Raw genomic sequence first — 18774 nt, forward strand, 5'->3', positions numbered from 1 at the left:
AGGGGGACAAAAAAAAAACAAAAAACTTTTTTGGGACAATAGGATTCCAAAAAGGTGCCGCATCAGCAGGAACCACCACTCCCAGCATTAGTACCACATGAAGGTAAGTATCTTCTGGACCCGATCCACATGTTTCCGTGAGACAGGTTCCGCCACTAGATCCTAGCATTAGACGATGGCATCCAGCCACTCAGCCGCCTCCGCAGGGGATTCGAAGAATTTTGCAGCTCCACAATGAAGTACTTTTAGACGGCTAGGATACAGCATGCTATAAATCAGACCTTTCTCCCTCAGGCGTCTGCGGATATCTGTAAAGGAGCGTCTTTTCTTTTGCAGTTCTGGCGAGAAATCAGGATACAAATGGATGACAGCATTTTCGTGTTTCAATTCAGGGTGCTTGCGGGCTTCCGCCAGGATCATATCTCTATCCCTGAAATTCAGCAGGCGCACAAGAAATGCACGTGGCCACGCTCTCGCCGGTCTCCAGCCTGTGGGTACCCTATGCGCCCGCTACACGACATAGACAGGAGACAGATGCTGCAGTCCCAGGAGCTTTTTGAAAAAGGCCTCTGCAAACTCCACAGGGTTGGCGCCCTCCTCACCCGGACATTATTGTGCCTGAGGAGGTTTTCTGCATCTTCTGAACGGGCCATTAGAGTTTTGACCTGCTGCTGCAGCTCCACCACCGATTGTGTCGTGGAGGCCGCCACGTTTTCCACTGTAGAAATGCGCTGCTCAGTTTCTGTTAAACGGCCCCTAATTTTGTCCATATCCTGCCTTATCAGCCCACATTTGATCGTCAGGGTATTTGCTCAAAATTTTGATTCCAAATCAAAAGTGGTTGACGTTGCAGGAAAGTTGCCACATTTATGGCCAGGTTAAAGGATATTTTCACCTTTTGCAACATATTATGCCGCGTACACACGATCGGATTTTCCGCCAACAAGACCATGGCTTTTTGTTCGAAGGTTGTTAGCACCAACTTGTCTTGCATACACACGGTCACACAAATGTTGGCCAACAATTACGAACATGGGAACATGGTGACGTACAACACGTACGATGAGCCGAGAAAAAGGAAGTTCAATAGCCAGTGCGACTCCTTCTGCTTGATTCTGAGCATGTATGAATTTTTGTGCGTCAGACTTGTGTACACATGATCGGACTTTCCGACAACAAAGTTTTGTTGGCGGAAAATTTGAGAACCTGCTAAGAAACATTTGTTGGCGGAAAGTCCGACAGCAAATGTTCGATCGAGCATACACACGGTCGGACTTTCCGACTACAAGCTCGCATCCAACATTTCCCGTCGGAAAATCTGACCGTGTGTACGTGGCATAACACCCATATTTAGGGTGCAACTTGTAACATGCTCCAGGTCTGCCTCCCCTTACAATGAGGTATGGGCAGGCATGCTGGAGGCTGACATTGCACCTGCAATCTGCTGATTGTAGGCACAATGCTCTACACAGGCTCTTCAGAAAAAAATAATAAATGCACATTTATTAATGCACATTTTTTTTCCTGTAAAAAAATTGTGCATTTATTTTATTTATTTCTTACAGGTGAACTTAGCCTTTAAGAGAGGCTATCCCGCCACTCACATTGGCTGAAAAACAAACTGGGTAGTGTAAAATGTGACAATTTTCAGAGTATCTCACTGGTAGCCTCAAGGTTCAGAAAGTGATGTAATTCTTGTGAGTAGGTTAATGTATACTTTATTTGTATTTGGCTGACCTTACCAATCCTGTTCCTGCATTGCTTCAGAGGTTGTGTACAGAGAAAGAGTGCAAGGAAAAGGCAGTGCTAGTACGTAATCCTCCCCCTCCCAGGACCTCATAAGGGAAGTATTCGCCTCTTGTACTCTGTCGCTGTGCTTATACTCCATAGGAAAAATGGCTACTGCTGAAGAGAAACAAACAAAGAGGGAGAAATTCCTGGCAGAAATGAAAAAAGTTGCAGAAAAGGCCAGTAAGATGACACCAGAAGAGCTGAAATGCAGTTATAAGGGAATTCTGTATCCTAGTGTTCTCTGTAGCAAGGAAACTTTTCAAGCAATGGAGAAATTAGAGGCTAGAGAAGATGATGTTCTAATTCTAACCTATCCAAAATGTGGTAAGTGTGTTGAATGTGAGAGTTTTGTTTTGTCATATGGGAGTCTGTTTTCCTAAAGCTGAACTTCAGGCAAACCGCTAAATAAACTGCTAAAATACATACATGGGAGTTGATTTATCTGGTAAAAGGGATTGTATTTCTGTTCATTCATACCTGTGATATGGGTCAGGTTCACACCATGACATTTTTGCACACATTATGAGAACACGCAGCACTATGCCATCACTGGCTAATGTACTAAAGCAATGCACCTGCACTTCATTGCTAAAAAAAAAGTGTCATGTGCAGCTTCTGGTGAGGATTCTGGGGGTGTTATTAACATTGTATTGACACACACAGCGGTTTGCAGAGGGCAGTGTGAACTGCCTGCGGGGGAGAAGTGATTTGGCGCCCCCATCGCACTAGTCTGAACCTAGGCTAAATGTCCTTGAACTTCCACTTTGCTCTATTTTCCAGTCCAATCAGCTGCAGGCAGGATCATTCCCCACCCCACAGCAAACCTAAAAAAGGGTGGGATGCTGGTGCTGTCAGTACCCTCATATGGACACAGTGGCATAACTACCTGTGTGGCAAAGGTCACATTTTCAACTGGGCCCTGGCATTGCTCCACCATGGGGGGGCCTGCTGCAGGACCTTAAAGTGATTGTAAAGTCTTGTTTTTTTTCCTATAAAAATAACCAACATGTTATACTTACTTGCTCTGTTGCAGTGGATTTGCACAGAGCAGCCTGGATCCTCCTCTTCTTGTGTCCCTCTTCTGTGATCATGGCTCCTCCCTCCTGTTCAGTACCCCCACAGCAAGTGGCTTGCTATGGGGGAACCTGAGCCGAGTCACAGCTCCCTGTGCCCATTCAGACATGGAGCCCCGACCCGGCCCCGCGCCCTCTCTCCCCTGATTGGCTAGCTGACTTTGATTGACAGCAGCGGCAGCCAATGGCACTGCTGCTGTGTCTCAGCCAATCAGGAGATTTTACAACCCCTTTAAGGCTTGGTTCACTCAGCTGCAACCCCAAAGTCATATGACTTGCTTGCAATGTCCTTGCTATTTCCTTGTGACTTCCTTGTACTTGCATGCGATTTTTGTGGTTTAACATTGCCATCTATGGCACTCAGATTTCACCAAAGTCACAGGAGTGCAGGAGTCCTTTTTTTGTTGAGACTTGAGTCGCATTAAATAACCACTTCAGCTCTGGAAGATTTTACCCCCTTCATGACTAGATCATTTTTTGCTATTTGGCACTGTGCTAGTTTAACTGGTAATTGCACAGTCATGCAACGCTGTACCCAAGCAAAGTTTGTATCTTTTTTTTTTCACACAACTAGAGCTTTCTTTTGATGGTTTTTGATCACCATTGGGTTTTAAATTTTTTGCAATATAAACAAAAAAGGACCAAAAATTTTGAAAAAAATAATAGTTTTACTTTCTGCTCTGAATCATATCCAATAAAAAATTTAAGAAACAAATTTCTTCATAAATTTTGGCCAAAATGTATTCTACAACATGTTTTTGCTAAACAAATCCCAATAAGTTTATATTGATTGGTTTGCGCGAAAGTTATAGTGCCTACAATCTATGGTGTGTATATACACTGTAATTTTTTTTTATACTACTAATGGTGGCGATCAGTGACAGCGATAGCACAGTGGGCAATCTGACACTAGGGGGAACTGATTAACTGCTACTGACATCACCAGTGACGTAATACAGTGATCAATGATAATACTGACTGTCACTGTACTAATGGCACTAGCTGGGAAGGGGTTAACATCTAGGGCGATCAAGGGGTGATCAGAAGTGTGCTTAACTATATGTAATGTGTGTAAAGTGTGCTGCTTTTTACTAAAGATCTCTCAGTTTCTCTTGAACTCTAAACCCTGCTTTGTAGGAATGAGAAACTGATAGATCGCTCCCTCTGTACAGAGCTCTGTGTTGTTTACCAACACAGACCTCATGAATCATTGGCCGGGACATGCTGACAGGCTCTCGCTGTGTACAATCTGAGTGGGAGCCGTGCGGGAGGGTGCAAATGCACACACCTTAAACCCAGAAGTAGGCAGCGAATTACGGGTGAGTTGCTTTTCCTACAGCGGCCACCCATCCCCAATACATTGCGGGCAGGAATTGGTTAAGATGGCACCCATTGAAATGAAGGGCCCTGGCCTTAGAGGGAAGGGCCCCTGGACCAGAGGAAAGGGTCCCTGGACCGATAGAAAGGGCCCCCAGCTGTTAGGGTGGCCCTTCGTGGTTTCTTGCACCGGGGTGCCTTTGTATGGACACATGCCTATATTTAGTAAATGTCATTAAAAAATAACTAGAAAATAACGCAAAATGGAAGTTTGGAGAGGGATGAGTTTGGAGCATGCCTGTGCTCATATCTAATCAGCATTCCACAGGGTCTTACATGCAGATACCAGGGTGAATGCTGATATTTGCCCTAGGTGCATTTAGATTTACATTTTATAATTTTTTTAAACTAATCCATAATTTAATTAATTGGTCTTGTATTTTATTTGTGTCTGAGTTTAGCTTTAAAGCCTAAGTGCAGCCAACCCCCCCCCTCCCCCCCAAAAAAAAAAATAAATCAGCACAAAGGATATACATTATAGTCATTAGGATTTGTCCCTTGTGTTATTCCTCTGCTGAAACATGTATTTCTCCACCCTGCCCTGAAATCATCCGGTGCAGTGAGGATTAATACAATGAAAGGGCTGTCACAGGCTCTCATCAAGTTGGCCTGACTATGCCTGGCATTTTCACCCAGCTCTGAATTTCAGAGAAGCTGTACATACTACATCTATGAATGGAGAGGGTGGAGCTATTAATTATCCATCAGTCCTCCATTCTTACATCCTGTTCCATTCATAAAAGCTGTAGTACTGCTGGGTGTAAAGGCGGGCATAGTCAGACTGTTTTGAAGAGAGCCTGTGACAGCCCTTTAGTTGTACCGGCATTAGTGTGTTTCCTATTTCTTTCGTTTCCAGGTTTCTACTAGCAAAAATTAACCCTATTCACTAATGGAAATTTATCTGAAATAATAGCTTACAGAAAGATGGTGCCTGTCCACATTCAGAACCAGCACAGTATACACATATTGGTAAATCCAAGTATAGGTGTGTAGCACTAACTCACGGTGGAGCTGCTGGTTTAAGCGGGTCTGTTACCTTCACTCTGCTTCCCTCTGTTTCACCGGCACCGGGTCTAGGGTTCCGTTGAGTTTACCTCTGGACGACACACGCACCAACACTGGAGTACATTTTCAATGCTTTATTAAACACTTGACTTAGGAAATAGCAGGAAAGAGGTGGAAAGGAAACTGCAGAAGAAACTCAAACATCTTCTTGTAGGGTTCTTTTGACAAATGTTCCGGTAGAATTCAGATATTGTATGAAATGCGCTCCCCTCGTGGGTCACACTCCTTGCTCGTCTGGATAGGCCTCTCTCACTAGCCTAGCAGCCAGTACGCAGCACGAATCAAAGTCTCTGCCACAGACTTGCTTGGGAACAAAACCCGTACGATCCTCTGCCACAGGATGTATCAGATTTTCTGTAATGAATGTCAGTCACAGTGCCTGAACCTTTAAGCCAACCCGGCAACACTATGCTGTATAGTTACTTTCGGATACGTCCTCCAACCGAGTCACCAGGCCCCTCTATAGACCAGCACACTGCGTGATCTCTTCAAGACGGGTCCTCCCCTGGGATCTCCTCGGTTGTCCAGCTTCGTCACATAGGACCGACAGCTCAGGACCATTCCTCGGCCACGGTGGTAGGCCCCAGACAAGCCTCTGGACCCACCCCTGCGCCGCAGTATCGTGGGCCTCCAGTACGGAGGACCACGAGGTAGCTCCTTAATGCATACCTGTCAGGCCAGGAGGGCCAGCAGGTTGCTGTAAAACGAACCCCAAAATATGTCCCATAAATACCCTCGCCCAGAATGCATCTCGGAGGACCACCTCCACCGAGTTGTCTCCGGGACAGAAGAGCATCCATACGCTTCAACACGTTGCCTTTCCAACACTAACCAGTGATAACAGCGACACCCACCGGTCAGCATGGAAACACACATAACGTCAGCCAAGCTGGAACAGAGGCAAACTTAACCTTCCTAACGAACAATTTATTAAATTTACCTACCATGTGGTAGATTGCAAATCTACCAGCGCTACAGGTGTAAATGGCTTCAACTCTCTTCCCCCACCCCTAAGAGATTCCTCTAATGCATTTTACCCATGTGGGGCTTAATCGTAGAGGCCTTTCTGTAGTCTACACGAAGCTTAATCAGCTTGACCAGCACCAGTCATCAATGTACCAGTTTGGCGGAGACATAATTTACTGAAGAATCTAAGATGTACCATTTTCTTAATTTTTGGCCACTAAAGTAGTTGCTGCTTTAAACAGAGTAAGACCTAATCGTCCAGTGGGAAACAGAATCAGTAGGATTGGTCCATACAAGAGTCAGTATAGAATAGAGTAGCTCCCAATTCACACTTCGGTCTGTGAGCCAGTGGCGGAACTATCACGGTCGAAGCAGTCGCACCTGCCACTGGGCCCTGCCACTCTGCCGCTGTGGGGGGGGGCACCAAGACCCAGCATCTCCCAGATGCACCAAACGCTTTGTCAAGGCAACCACCACAGCTAACAGGTCACCCAGGTCCATGAGGTGCTCCAACGACCAGCACCCCTAGAACCCCAGCAACACTGACTGACATCCACATTGGCCCATCCAGCCCTGGTTTTCCATCTCCCTGAGGTCGACATCATTTTGGGACACTCCCATGCAGCTGAGATTCACATCCATTGGGCTTCAGATGCTGTGAAAGTATAATGTCATCCACACTGCAGCAAAGTGGCTCTCTCCCTTCCACCTGTCAGTACACCAGTGGACTTGGCATCCCAGTCACATGTAGCTTACAGTTCGGGTCTCCACCTTCCCGCTGTCAATCATCTTCGCTTTATCCTCCAGCACATCCAGCCCTTCCCCACACGCTGGGGAGCATGTTCCACATTCGGCCGCAGTGCAGCAGGGGTATTGGCGCCCCCCCATGCTGCAGAAGGCTTTTTGTAAACCCCAATGCCGTCAGCTCCTTGTTGCTCCATGGATCTTCTGTGAAACTGTAAGCTGTTGTTTTCTTTTTTACCTACCTCATATCCCTTCCTGTCTGACAAAAGGATTGTTCTTTTACATGCATTACTGAATAAACTAGGACTAATCATGTTCAACTGTCTGCTGAGACTGTGTTTACTCTTCAACCCACTGAGCGCTGGTCCGTTTGTTTTGTTCTTCAGTGTACAAGTGAGTCGGCTCTGCTTTACACTCTTGCTGACACATGCTAGGTCAGAGGCCCCGCCCCCTTTACTGTATACACTCGGGAAGAGAACTACTAGCCTCAGGGAGATCCCGCCGCCCGTGGACACCATAGAGCTGCTGATCGCCCCCTCCCACCTCCCCCCAGGTGGGGGGTACAGAGATGTGCTGGGGGTTGGAGGTGCACAGCAGAGACCAGCCAAGTACAGGGGAACCACTGGAAGGGGGGGCAGCTGTCTGGGGGGGCTTTCTGGGGACACTGATGTAAGGAAGGGGCCCTCTGGGGACACTGTTGTAGGGGGGCTCTCTTGGGACCCTGATGTAAGGGGGGGCTCTCTGGGGACCCTGATGTAAGGGGAGGCTCTCTGGGGACCACCCTGATGTAACTGGGGGATCCACACTCAGATATGTAAAGATAAAATATATATATATATATATATATATATATATATATATATACACTCAGTGGCTTGCAAAAGTATTCACCCCCTTGGCTTTTTACCTATTTTGTTACATTACAGTCTTTAGTTCAATGCCTTTAGTTCAATGTTTTTTAATCTGAATTATATGTGATGGATCAGAACACAACAGTCTAAGTTGGTGAAGTAAAATTAGAAAAATATTTACATAAAACAATTTTTCAGAAATAAAAAAAATGATAATTGGCATGTGCGTATGTATTCACCCTCTTTGTTATGAAGCCCATAAAAAACTCTGGTGCAACCAATTACCTTCAGAAGTCACATAATTAGTGAAATGATGTCCACCTGTGTGCAATCTGTGTCACATGATCTGTCATTACATCTACACACCTTTTGGAAAGGCCCCAGAGGCTGCAACACCTAAGCAAGAAGCACCACTAACCAAAAACTGCCATGAAGACCAAGGAACTCTCCAAACAAGTAAGGGACAATGTTGTTGATAAGTACAAGTCAGGTTTAGGTTATAAGAAAATATCCAAATCTTTGATGATCCCTTAGGAGCACCATCAAATCTATTATAACCAAATGAAAAGAACATGGCACAACAGCAAACCTGCCAAGAGATAGTCGCACACCAAAATTCAGGAACTGGGCAACGAGGGCATTAATCAGAGAGGCAGCACAGAGTCCTAAGGTAACCCTGGAAGAGGCTGAAAAGTTCCACAGCAGAGACTGGAGTATCTGTACATAGGACGACAATAAGCCGTATGCTCCATAGAGTTGGGCTTTATGGCAGAGTGGCCAGAAGAAAGCCATTACTTTCGGCAAAAAACAAAATGGCACATTTTGAGTTGGTGAAAAGGCATGTGGGAGACTCCAAAAATGTATGGAGGGAGGTGCTCTGGTCTGATGAGACTAAAATTGAACTTTTTGGCCATCAAAGAAAATGCTATGTCTGGAGCAAACCCAACACATCACATGACCCAAAGAACACCATCCCCACAGTGAAACATGGTGGTGGCAGCATCATGCTGTGGGGATGTTTTTCAGAAGTCGGGACTGGGAAACTGGTCAGAGTTGAGGGAAAGATGGATGGTGATAAATACAAGGATATTCTTGAGCAAAACCTGTACCACTCTGTGTGTGATTTGTGGCTAGGACGGAGGTTCGCCTTCCAGGAGGACAATGACCCCAAACACACTACTAAAGCAGTTTTAAGGGGAAACATGTAAATGTGTTGGATTGGCCTAGTCAAAGCCCAGACCTCAATCCAATAGAAAATCTGTGGTCAGACTTAAAGATTGATGTTCACAAGTGCAAACCATCCAACTTGAAGGGGCTGGAGCAGTTTTGCAAGGAGGAATGGGCAAAAATCCCAGTGGTAAGATGTGGCAAGCTCATAGAGACTTATCCAAAGCGACTTGGAGCTGTGATATCCATAAAAGGTGGCTCTACAAAGTATTGACTTTAGGGGAGTGAATAGTTATGCACATTGACTTTTTCTGTTATTTTGTCTCATTTGTTGTTTGCTTCACAATAATAAAAAAAAAATCTTCAAAGTTGTGGGCATGTTCTGTAAATGAAATGATGCAAATCCTCAAACAATCCATGTTAATTCCTGGTTGTGAGACAACAAAACACAAAACATGCCAAGGGGGTTAATACTTTTGCAAGGCACTGTATGTCAAGATAAGAGTCTGATAACAAGTTGGGATTTACCGCACAGCGCAGGAGAGTAAACACTGTGATATGCTCTGAAGTATATTGTGTTGTGTTGCATTGTAGGAACAAACTGGACAATACAGATACTACATGAAATGCTATTTGAAATGCACAACAAAGAGCCGACATTGGATCAAGCTATGTTGGAGTTTGGAAATCCAGAGAAGTTTGAGGTTTGTACAAAAAACTGTCATAGCTTTAAATACTGGATAAGGTAATACATAATCAGTAACTATTTACTTTGTAGATTTGTTAAAGGTAACACATCATAACATAAAAAGTAATAGCAAATAATAGGTAACACCTTACACACTTTAATTTAAAATCTGTAAGACTGCGTAAAATGTCAGGCCTTTTACACATTACATAAGAGAACCAGAAATATACAGTGAGGGGAAAAAAGTATTTGATCCCCTGCTGATTTTGTACGTTTTTTCGGCATATATGACATATATGACCATGACCATTTTTTCTTTTTTAAGGAACGTTTAAAACATTTGGTGTGTTTATTTGTTTTTTTTTAAATTTCACATAATGGGGGGCGGATATCTGGGGCCTCATTATTTTAAAGGAAGCTTCCTGATTCTGATAAGATCCCTGCTCGCAGACCCCCACATCCACCAGGGCCAAACGTGAGGACAATATTTTCTAGGGCCAACCCCCATGCTGCATTTTCACTTTATGAAAGATAAAGGTTTGGTATGAATTGTTATGCCCCGTACACACGGTCGGATTTTCCGATGGAAAATGTCTGATCGGAGCGTGTTGTCGGAAATTCCGACCGTGTGTGGGCTCCATCGGACATTTTCCATTGGATTTTCCGACACACAAAGTTGGACAGCAGGAGATAAAATTTTCCGACAACAAAATCCGTTGTCGGAAATTCCGATTGTGTGTACACAAATCCGACGGACAAAGTGCCACGCATGCTCAGAATAAATAAAGAGATGAAAGCTATTGGCCACTGCCCCGTTTATAGTCCCGACGTACATGTTTTACGTCACCGCGTTTAGAGCGATCGGATTTTCCGACAACTTTGTGTGACCGTGTGTATGCAAGACAAGTTTGAGCCAACATCCGTCAGAAGAAATCCAAGGATTTTGTTGTCGGAATGTCCGAACAAAGTCCGACCGTGTGTACGGGGCATTAGAAGGAACCCCAGGCATTTTGGTCTTTTCTATAGGATATCCTACAGCAGAAGTGATATTTTTGGAGGAAAAAAAACGTTGCTGGCAAATTCCATTTGCTTGTTTTTTTGTGAAAAACTGGCATGGGGACCCTTAAAGGTCCACTAAAAAATGACCAAACTTAAGGGTCTGGCAGTGGTGGCCGCTCATGAAGGGGCGCCGCCCCCTAATCCACGCACCTGGCCCCTAATCTACATGCAGAGCGCCGGACGCATGGATTCCAATTGGGGTTTTTTTTCCCCGAGGCATGTGATTAGAGCTGGAGGCTCTAATTGGCTTCAAAAAAGGTGGGCTTGGGGCAGAGAGCACTGCGCCCCAAGCCAACCCAGTTGTGTGACATTGGGGAATTAATATTCGCTAATGTCCTCCTGTTTCTCCTCCCGGCCAATCAGGAAGCGAGTCCTGAGACCCGATTGGCCGTGAGATTGGCTGGGAGGAGAAGCAACCGCCAGGACTCGAGGAGATGTAGGGGGAGAAGCCGCAGATGCCGCGACCTGGATGGGGTAAGTGAGAGGCTGGCAGGGGGCCTGACGGGCGAGCAATGCGGTGATTGAGCGCTGGGGGGGAGAATCGGCGATCGAGCGAGCGTTGGGGGATGGTTGGTTGGCTGGGAGAAAATTGAGCACCAGTCGCCACTGGGGTCTGGTATATATTTTGGGGAGTACTTATATTTAAAGCAGAGTTCTACTCATTTAAAAGTCAGCAGCTACAAAAAGTGTAGCTGCTGACTTTCAATAATCAGACACTCGCCAGTCCCATAGTCCAGCGATGCGGGTGCTCGTAGCCTCGCTGCTCTCCCCCTCCTCTCCGCAGTGCCAGCATTCTAACTGTGGGCGACCGGCTGTGGCTTTACAGCCAGGCACGCAATGCGCATTCGCGAGCCACCCTGCAGACTGTGAATAGCCGGGCAATCTTCTGGGACTTGTGACGTGTCCCAGAAGATTGCAGGGAGGGAGAGGGAGAGGTAATATTCCTTCCGGCGCCAGGGGAGGAAGTGGGAGCTGGGTGCCTGTAAAAACAGGGTACCCGCTCCCCCCCCCCAAAAAAAAATGACATGCCAAATGTGGCATGTCGGGGTCACTAGCACTTAAAGCGGAAGTTCCATTTTTGGGTGGAACTCTACCTTAAAAAACAAAAAACAAAGCTGGAATGTAATTTACAAGCAATTTAAATGGTATTTTTGTTTCTTTGCAAATGTCACTTGCTATAGTATATTGTATGCCCTGAACAGGTGTGCTACTTCATAGGCAGGTTTAAGGCATTCATCAAACATGTTTTTAAAGGAAGTATATTTTTATGTTTCATTTTAAGTCTTTTTTAACCACTTAAGGACCAAGCCTCTTTTTGACACTTGTTTACAAGTTAAAATATTTTTTTTTGCTAGAAAACTACTTAGAACCCCAAACATTATATATTTTTTTTAGACACCCTAGAGAATAAAATGGCGGTTGTTGCAATACTTTGTCACACTGTATTTGCGCAGCGGTCTTACAAGCGCAATTTTTTTGGGAAAAGAAACACATTTTTTGACTTAAAAAATAAGACAACATTAAAGTTAGCCCAATTTTTTTTATATTGTGAAAGATAATGTTATGCTGAGCAAATTGATACCCAACATGTCATACTTCAAAATTGCGCCCGCTAGTAGAATGGCGACAAACTTTGACCCTTAAAAATCTCCATAGGCGACATTTAAAAATTTCTACAGGTTACTTGTTTCGAGTTTAGACAGGACATCTAGTGCTAGAATTATTGCTCTTGCTCTAAAGATCGAGGCAATACCTCACATGTGTAGTTTGAACACAGTTTGCATATACGGGCGCGACTTACGTATTATGCGTTCGCCTCTGTGCGCGTGCTCGGCGGGCCGGGATGCTTTAAATTAATTTTTTTCTTATTTATTTTACTTTTTTATATTTTATTTTTACACCGTCCTTTAAAAAAAAAATTGGGTCACTTTTATTCCTATTACAAAGAATGTAAACATCCTTTGTAATAGGAAAAAAAGCATGACAGGACCGCTTAAATGTGAGATCTGGGGTCAAAAAGACCTCAGATTTAACATTTACACTGAAATGCAATTAAAAATAAAAAAATAAATGTGTTTTTTTTTTTTTTGCAAAAAAAAAAATAATTTCCCCCTTTTGAGACCATTGGGTGTAAGTGATGTTTGACGTTGCTTCCACCATTCAATGTTATGGAGCCGAACGGGGGCCATCTTTCCCTCACTCGACTCCATGTCTGTCAGGAGGAAGGATGAGATTGTCTCCGCCTCTACCGATGGCTCCGGTAATCGGTGGAGATGACCGCAACGCGGTGGGGGGGCCCTCTCCCGCCCCCGATAAAAGTGATCTTGCGGCGAACCCATCACAGGGACCACTTTTATCTGAAAGAGCGCCGCTCGCCATTGTTGAAAATACTGGGGTTTTGGCAGCTAGCTGCTGCCATAACACCGGCATTTAGCATCAAAATACCGACGTACAATGACGGCGATTTGCGTAAAGTGGTTTCCAGCTCCCAGAAAAGTGTTTTTTATGTGTATTGGTAAATGCATACAGGGCAGTGTCAAGCCTCTGTGGCTTTTTGTTGTACAATCCCTTGCCTATTAAAATAAAAAGAATCCCCTCCTAAAAGAATATATTAAATCACCTAAAAGTGAAGCTACTAACACTATATCTTGACACAGCATATAAAATCATAAATGTAAAATGTGTAGCTCTAGAATTATATTCAAACTTTAGAAAATGCAACAAACATTATCGCTAACAGATGTCTGCATGACCAGATCTTCAGTGCACTTCTTTCTTATGCAAATGCAACAAAAAACATCATTACAATACGTGAGAAATGAAATTAAGCTTTAACCACTTTAGGTCCGCCCTATAGCAGTTTTACTGCTACAGAGCAGCACCTGTGCAGTTGATCACGTGTATATATACGTGATCCAACACTCCTAGGTAGGCGGCACGCATGCATGCCACCGGCGGCTTGCTTCTGCTGTGATTACATGCAGCGGAAGCTGATCGGCGGTTGCAGGGTATTTGATGTACTCCAGCAGTGCCAGGACAAGGTCAAACAGCGCCCAGGGCGAACATGCCAAGCTGCACCCCCCCAACCAATTATCTTACACACAAACCTGATCATTATAACTACATATAGAGTGCAGAGGTCAGGATTGGATAAATTACAAAGTACAAAAATCAGGAGCAAAGATAATGTACAGTGTGCAGGAGTCAGGAGAGGAAAACATACAGAGTGCAGAGGTAAGGTGTATGTATAGTAATATACAATGTGCAGGAGTCAAGAGCGATAAACTGCAGAGTGCAGAGACCAGGAGTATATACACCCTAGTGCATAGCAGTACCCCTATAAATTATATCAAATTTACTGTATGTGTCATTATCAAATATGACCAAGTGAATTATACATATCACATGAATATGGAACCAAAATACCAGTGCTGCAAACAAAATTGTGAGGGGGCGAATCCCAGACTCCCAGAGCTGTAAGTAGAATACCAAAACATATAATGCAAACAACACATAAATATTCAATTACATATCACATGTATGTGGGACCAAATTCCCTGTGCTGCAAAAACATTTTGTGAGGGAGATAAAACCACACTCTTGGTGTTGTAAATAAAAAAATTAAATACTATAACATATAATGTGAATAACTCCCAAATAATATTGAAATAACTCTAGTCAAATTCTTATGGTTCATTTGCACACAATTTGGTGTTGGAGTTGCTACCAAACTCCCAGTGCTGCAGATCAAACACACAGCGCAAAGTATTATAAAGTACACTATAAACAAACAGTCCACTAGAGAGCAAGTGCTCTTGTGCACATTGCTGGATCGAGAGCATGTGGCCGACAGATTCCTCCATCCACACAAGTGGGGTGGATGTGGGAATTCCCCCTTACTGGGACATTGTATTCTGACAGCAGGGACTCTTCCCTATCAGAATACACTGATCAGCACTGCAGCTGTTTGGCTGCAAACAGCTAAATTGAACAAGGATTTCCAGCAGAAGCGGATATAACAATCGGTTTCTGCCTAACAGAGAGGGTTACACGCCGATCAATATTCAGCCCCCCCACTGAACCAGATGAATTCTGATCAGTGTACCCAGTCTTACCTTGTCATTTGCTGCTCCCTGCAGTGCTGTTACTGGTCTCCTGCAGTGACAGTGGTCACACTCCAGCCTCCACTTTGGACCATACAGGGTTAATCTCCTTGTAGATGTGATGATATCTAGGGAGGGGGAGAGCACTAGAGCTGGCTGAAGCATAGAATCAGGTAGGTAAAAAAAGACTATACCCCCTTTCTCCCCCCTCCCCCACACTGCAAGAGTGGACTTTCTTGGAGTTAGGCTGGGATAAGAAATCACATCCTTTACTGTGTATGCTTATATTCTTCAATAGATTAAGAATTAGTGTGACATTTCAGGTGCTACATACAATGTAATTTTATTTTTATTTTTATTTCAGGTACTTATATAGCGCCGTCAATTTACGCAGCGCTTTACATATAGATATATTATACATTCACATCAGTCCCTATACCCTCAAGGAGCTTACAATCTAAGGTCCCTAACTCACATTCATACCTATACTAGGGCCGATTTAGACAGGATCCAATTAACCTACCAGCATGTCTTTGGAGTGTGGGAGGAAACCGGAGTACCCGGAGGAAACCCACGCAGACACAGGGAGAACATGCAAACTCCAGGCAGGTAGTGTCGTGGTCGGGATTCGAACCAGCGACCCTTCTTACTGCTAGGCGAGAGTGCTACCCACTGCGCCACTGTGCTGCCCACATCTTATCTTATTAAAAATCATTCTTTTTAGAAGATATAATGTGTATATGGATTACACATATGTAGCTCCTGACCAGTCTCACTAATTCCTAATTTGTGTGTAGAATCTTACTTTCACTTTCAATAAACTTGCAGTGAAAAGTACAGAGCAGGTTTATATCACAGTGAGGAATGCAGGGCAGTCGGGACTCACAATAGAAGAAGATCCAGTCTGTCTTCTGTGATTTTCTCATCTCCACTCTGCTCTGGAGGAGGTCTCTGCTCTGTGCTGGGCGGGACCCAAAGATCGATGCTGCAGTGTGAGCTTCTCTAACTGCTCCGCCCACATGCACTTTTGCTGGGACTGTACCAACTCAGATCTAGGGGGGAGGACTCATAGGAACTCAAGAAGTGAGCCTGGAAAGGGGTGTATTTGCGACCGCAGAGCAGCAAGCAGGGGCGCATAATTATTGATTTAAGCAGGCAACAGGGGCATACAAGTGTCACAGCTACATTTTGTGGACAGATTTTTCTTCTCACAACCTAGCGCCCCCCCCACACTGCGCCCAGGGCAGAATCCCTGCCCGCCCACCCCTTGTACCGGGCCTGTCCTCCAGCACCCACTGATCATTGAGCAGAGAGACAGAACTACGATCTGCCTATGTAAACAAGGCAGATCACCAGTCTGACAGGAGGGAAAGGATGGAGTTTGTGTCCATGCAAAGCAGGAAATAAATTCCATCTCTTCCCCTAGTAAAAAGAACCTCACACAGTATAATAAAACACTGGCTAGGCACACAGGTAACCCTTTGATCACCCCTGATGTTAACCCTTTCCCAGCCACTCTCATTAGTACAGTGACAGTGCATATTTTAAGCACTGATCACTGTATTAGTGTCACTGGTCCACAAACAGTGTCAAAAGTGTCAATGTCAACCACAATATCGCAGTCCCGCTATAATTCGCTGATCACCGCCATTATTAGTAAAAAAAAAAAAAAATATATATATATATATATATATATATATATATATATATATATATATATTCCATAGTTTGTAGATGCTTTAATATTTTAACAAACCAATCAATATATACTTATTGGGATTTTTTTACCAAAAATATGTAGCTGAATACATATTACCCTAAATTAACCTAACCTAAATTAACTTCAAGAAATCTTGATTTTAATGTTTGTGCTTGCTCCAAAAAGTTGTTAGTACTTGTGCATTTACGCCTAATGGGACGTACACACGGTCGGACTTTTCAGCTACAAAAGTCCGACAGCCTGTCCGACAGACTTTCAAAAGACTTTCGACTGACTTTTGGCGGACTTTTGGTGGACTTTCTAACGACCGGACTTGCCTACACACGATCACACCAAAGTCCGACGGATTCGTACGTGATGACGTACACTGGACTAAATAAGGAAGTTGATAGCCAGTAGCCAATAGCTGCCCTAGTGTCGGTTTTTGTCTGTCAGACTAGCATACAGACGAGCAGATTTCTGGGTCTGGCGGAGTTACAACGTAAAGATTTGAAGCAAGTTCCAAATCTAAAGTCTGTCAGATTTGCGACTGGAAAAGTCCACTGAAAGTCTGGGGAAGCCCACACACGATCGGATTGTCCACCGAATTTGGTCCGTCGGCGTCCGTTGGACTTTTGTAGCCAAAAAGTCCGACTGTGTGTACGCCCAATTAGCCTTGGAAACTGTCTCTTAGGAACGGAAGTTATTCCCTTGCCTATTAGCTTTAAAAATAGAATTTATTTTAAAAATTCCCCACAAACCATATCGATTTGTCTCATGGTAGCATTGGATTACACTTGCGCATATAACTAAGTGCTGCAGCATATATTTTTTTAATTGGAGGTCAAAATTCTATTTTAAATTAATGGGTTAGTTTGCATCAAACAAAGCCAATCAGCTCTGAAAAGCAACAGCTTTAAAGCTGCGTAGCAGCGGTGTCACAACAGTTGATCAAGGAGGTACCAAGTTTACATCAGTTTGTGTGATGAGGTGGGATGTGGACAGGAAAGAGACACCTGGGGTTATTCACTTTGCTTCATATGTGACTCTGACAGACAAATGCTTCTTTCCTCTCTCCCTCTGTACATTTGCTATTTATTGTTAAAAAAATGAACATACCTTTTCTTTTCCTTCTTTGAAGTACATGAGTCAACAGCCATCGCCAAGAGTCATCTCATCACACGTTACATGCGAAAACATTCCTAAATCTTTTTTTGAAAAGAAGACCAAGGTATAGTATTAGTAAGCATGTTGATCCATTTGCAAAAAAAAAGTTTAAATATTGTTGAAATATAAATAATACCTACAGATTTGCTATTTTTCTTAAGTACAACTTCACCAGCAAAGTTACAAAAAATAACATTTAACCATCAGCTATGAAAACTTTGTTTTCATTTAGGCTATATAGTTTAGCAGTTTCTATTCTACCCATAGATTTATCCATTCTGATTTTGTATCTCTTGAAAATAACTGGATATATAGGTCTTGTGGTATAAAGGATGCTGCTGCTTACTATAACTCCCTCACAAAGTTTTTGCTGCATATTGCTGAACACACGGCTCAGCCAGATTTATATGTTTATTCACTACAATTTAACAAAAATTCTTTAATGATCATGAGGTTACCTCTTACACACCAGCCACAAACAGTATTGTTGATTGGTGAGTAACTATATATATATATTTTTTGGAACATTTCATTCCATATTGAGGTTGGCATTATGGTTACAGTTGAACCCAAGAACAAACAGTTTAAAATGATGTGAATGTAATGTAGAGATGAGCCGAACACCCTTCGGTTCGCAGCAGAACATGTGAACAGGCAAAAAATCTGTGCGAACACTGTTAAAGTCTATGGGACGCGAACGTGAAAAATCAAAAGTGCTAATTTTAAAGACTTATATGCAAGTTATTGCCATAAAAAGTGTTTGGGGACCCGGGACCTGCCCCAGGGGACATGTATCAATGTAAAAATAAAGTTTTAAAAACTGCAGTTTTTTCCGAGAGCAGTGATTTTAATAATGCTTAAAGTGAAACAATAAATGCTTTAAATATCATTCCGGGGGGGTGTCCTTAGTATGCCTCCCTGTAAAGTAGCGCATCTTTCCCATGTTTATAACAGTGCCACAGAAAAATTACAGCTCTAAAGGAAAGAATTTAATGTAAAACTGCTCACGGCTATAATGTTGGAA

At 43.6% G+C, this 18774-nt stretch overlaps 1 protein-coding gene across 1 annotated transcript in view; it reads left to right on the forward strand.

The window, feature by feature from the left end:
• The first annotated feature begins 1803 nt into the window (after positions 1-1803).
• LOC141140517 (sulfotransferase 6B1-like) overlaps positions 1804-18774 on the forward strand; it is a 30165-nt gene continuing 13194 nt past the window's right edge. Inside the window, exons 1-3 of the mRNA XM_073627798.1 lie at positions 1804-2115; positions 9629-9738; positions 17725-17814. Coding sequence (XP_073483899.1) covers positions 1896-2115; positions 9629-9738; positions 17725-17814 — 420 coding nt within the window. The 5' untranslated portion in view covers positions 1804-1895. The remainder of the gene's footprint in view (positions 2116-9628; positions 9739-17724; positions 17815-18774) is intronic.

This window comes from Aquarana catesbeiana, linkage group LG04, assembly GCF_042186555.1.
Source record: "Aquarana catesbeiana isolate 2022-GZ linkage group LG04, ASM4218655v1, whole genome shotgun sequence".
Classification (NCBI taxonomy): Eukaryota; Metazoa; Chordata; class Amphibia; order Anura; family Ranidae; genus Aquarana; species Aquarana catesbeiana.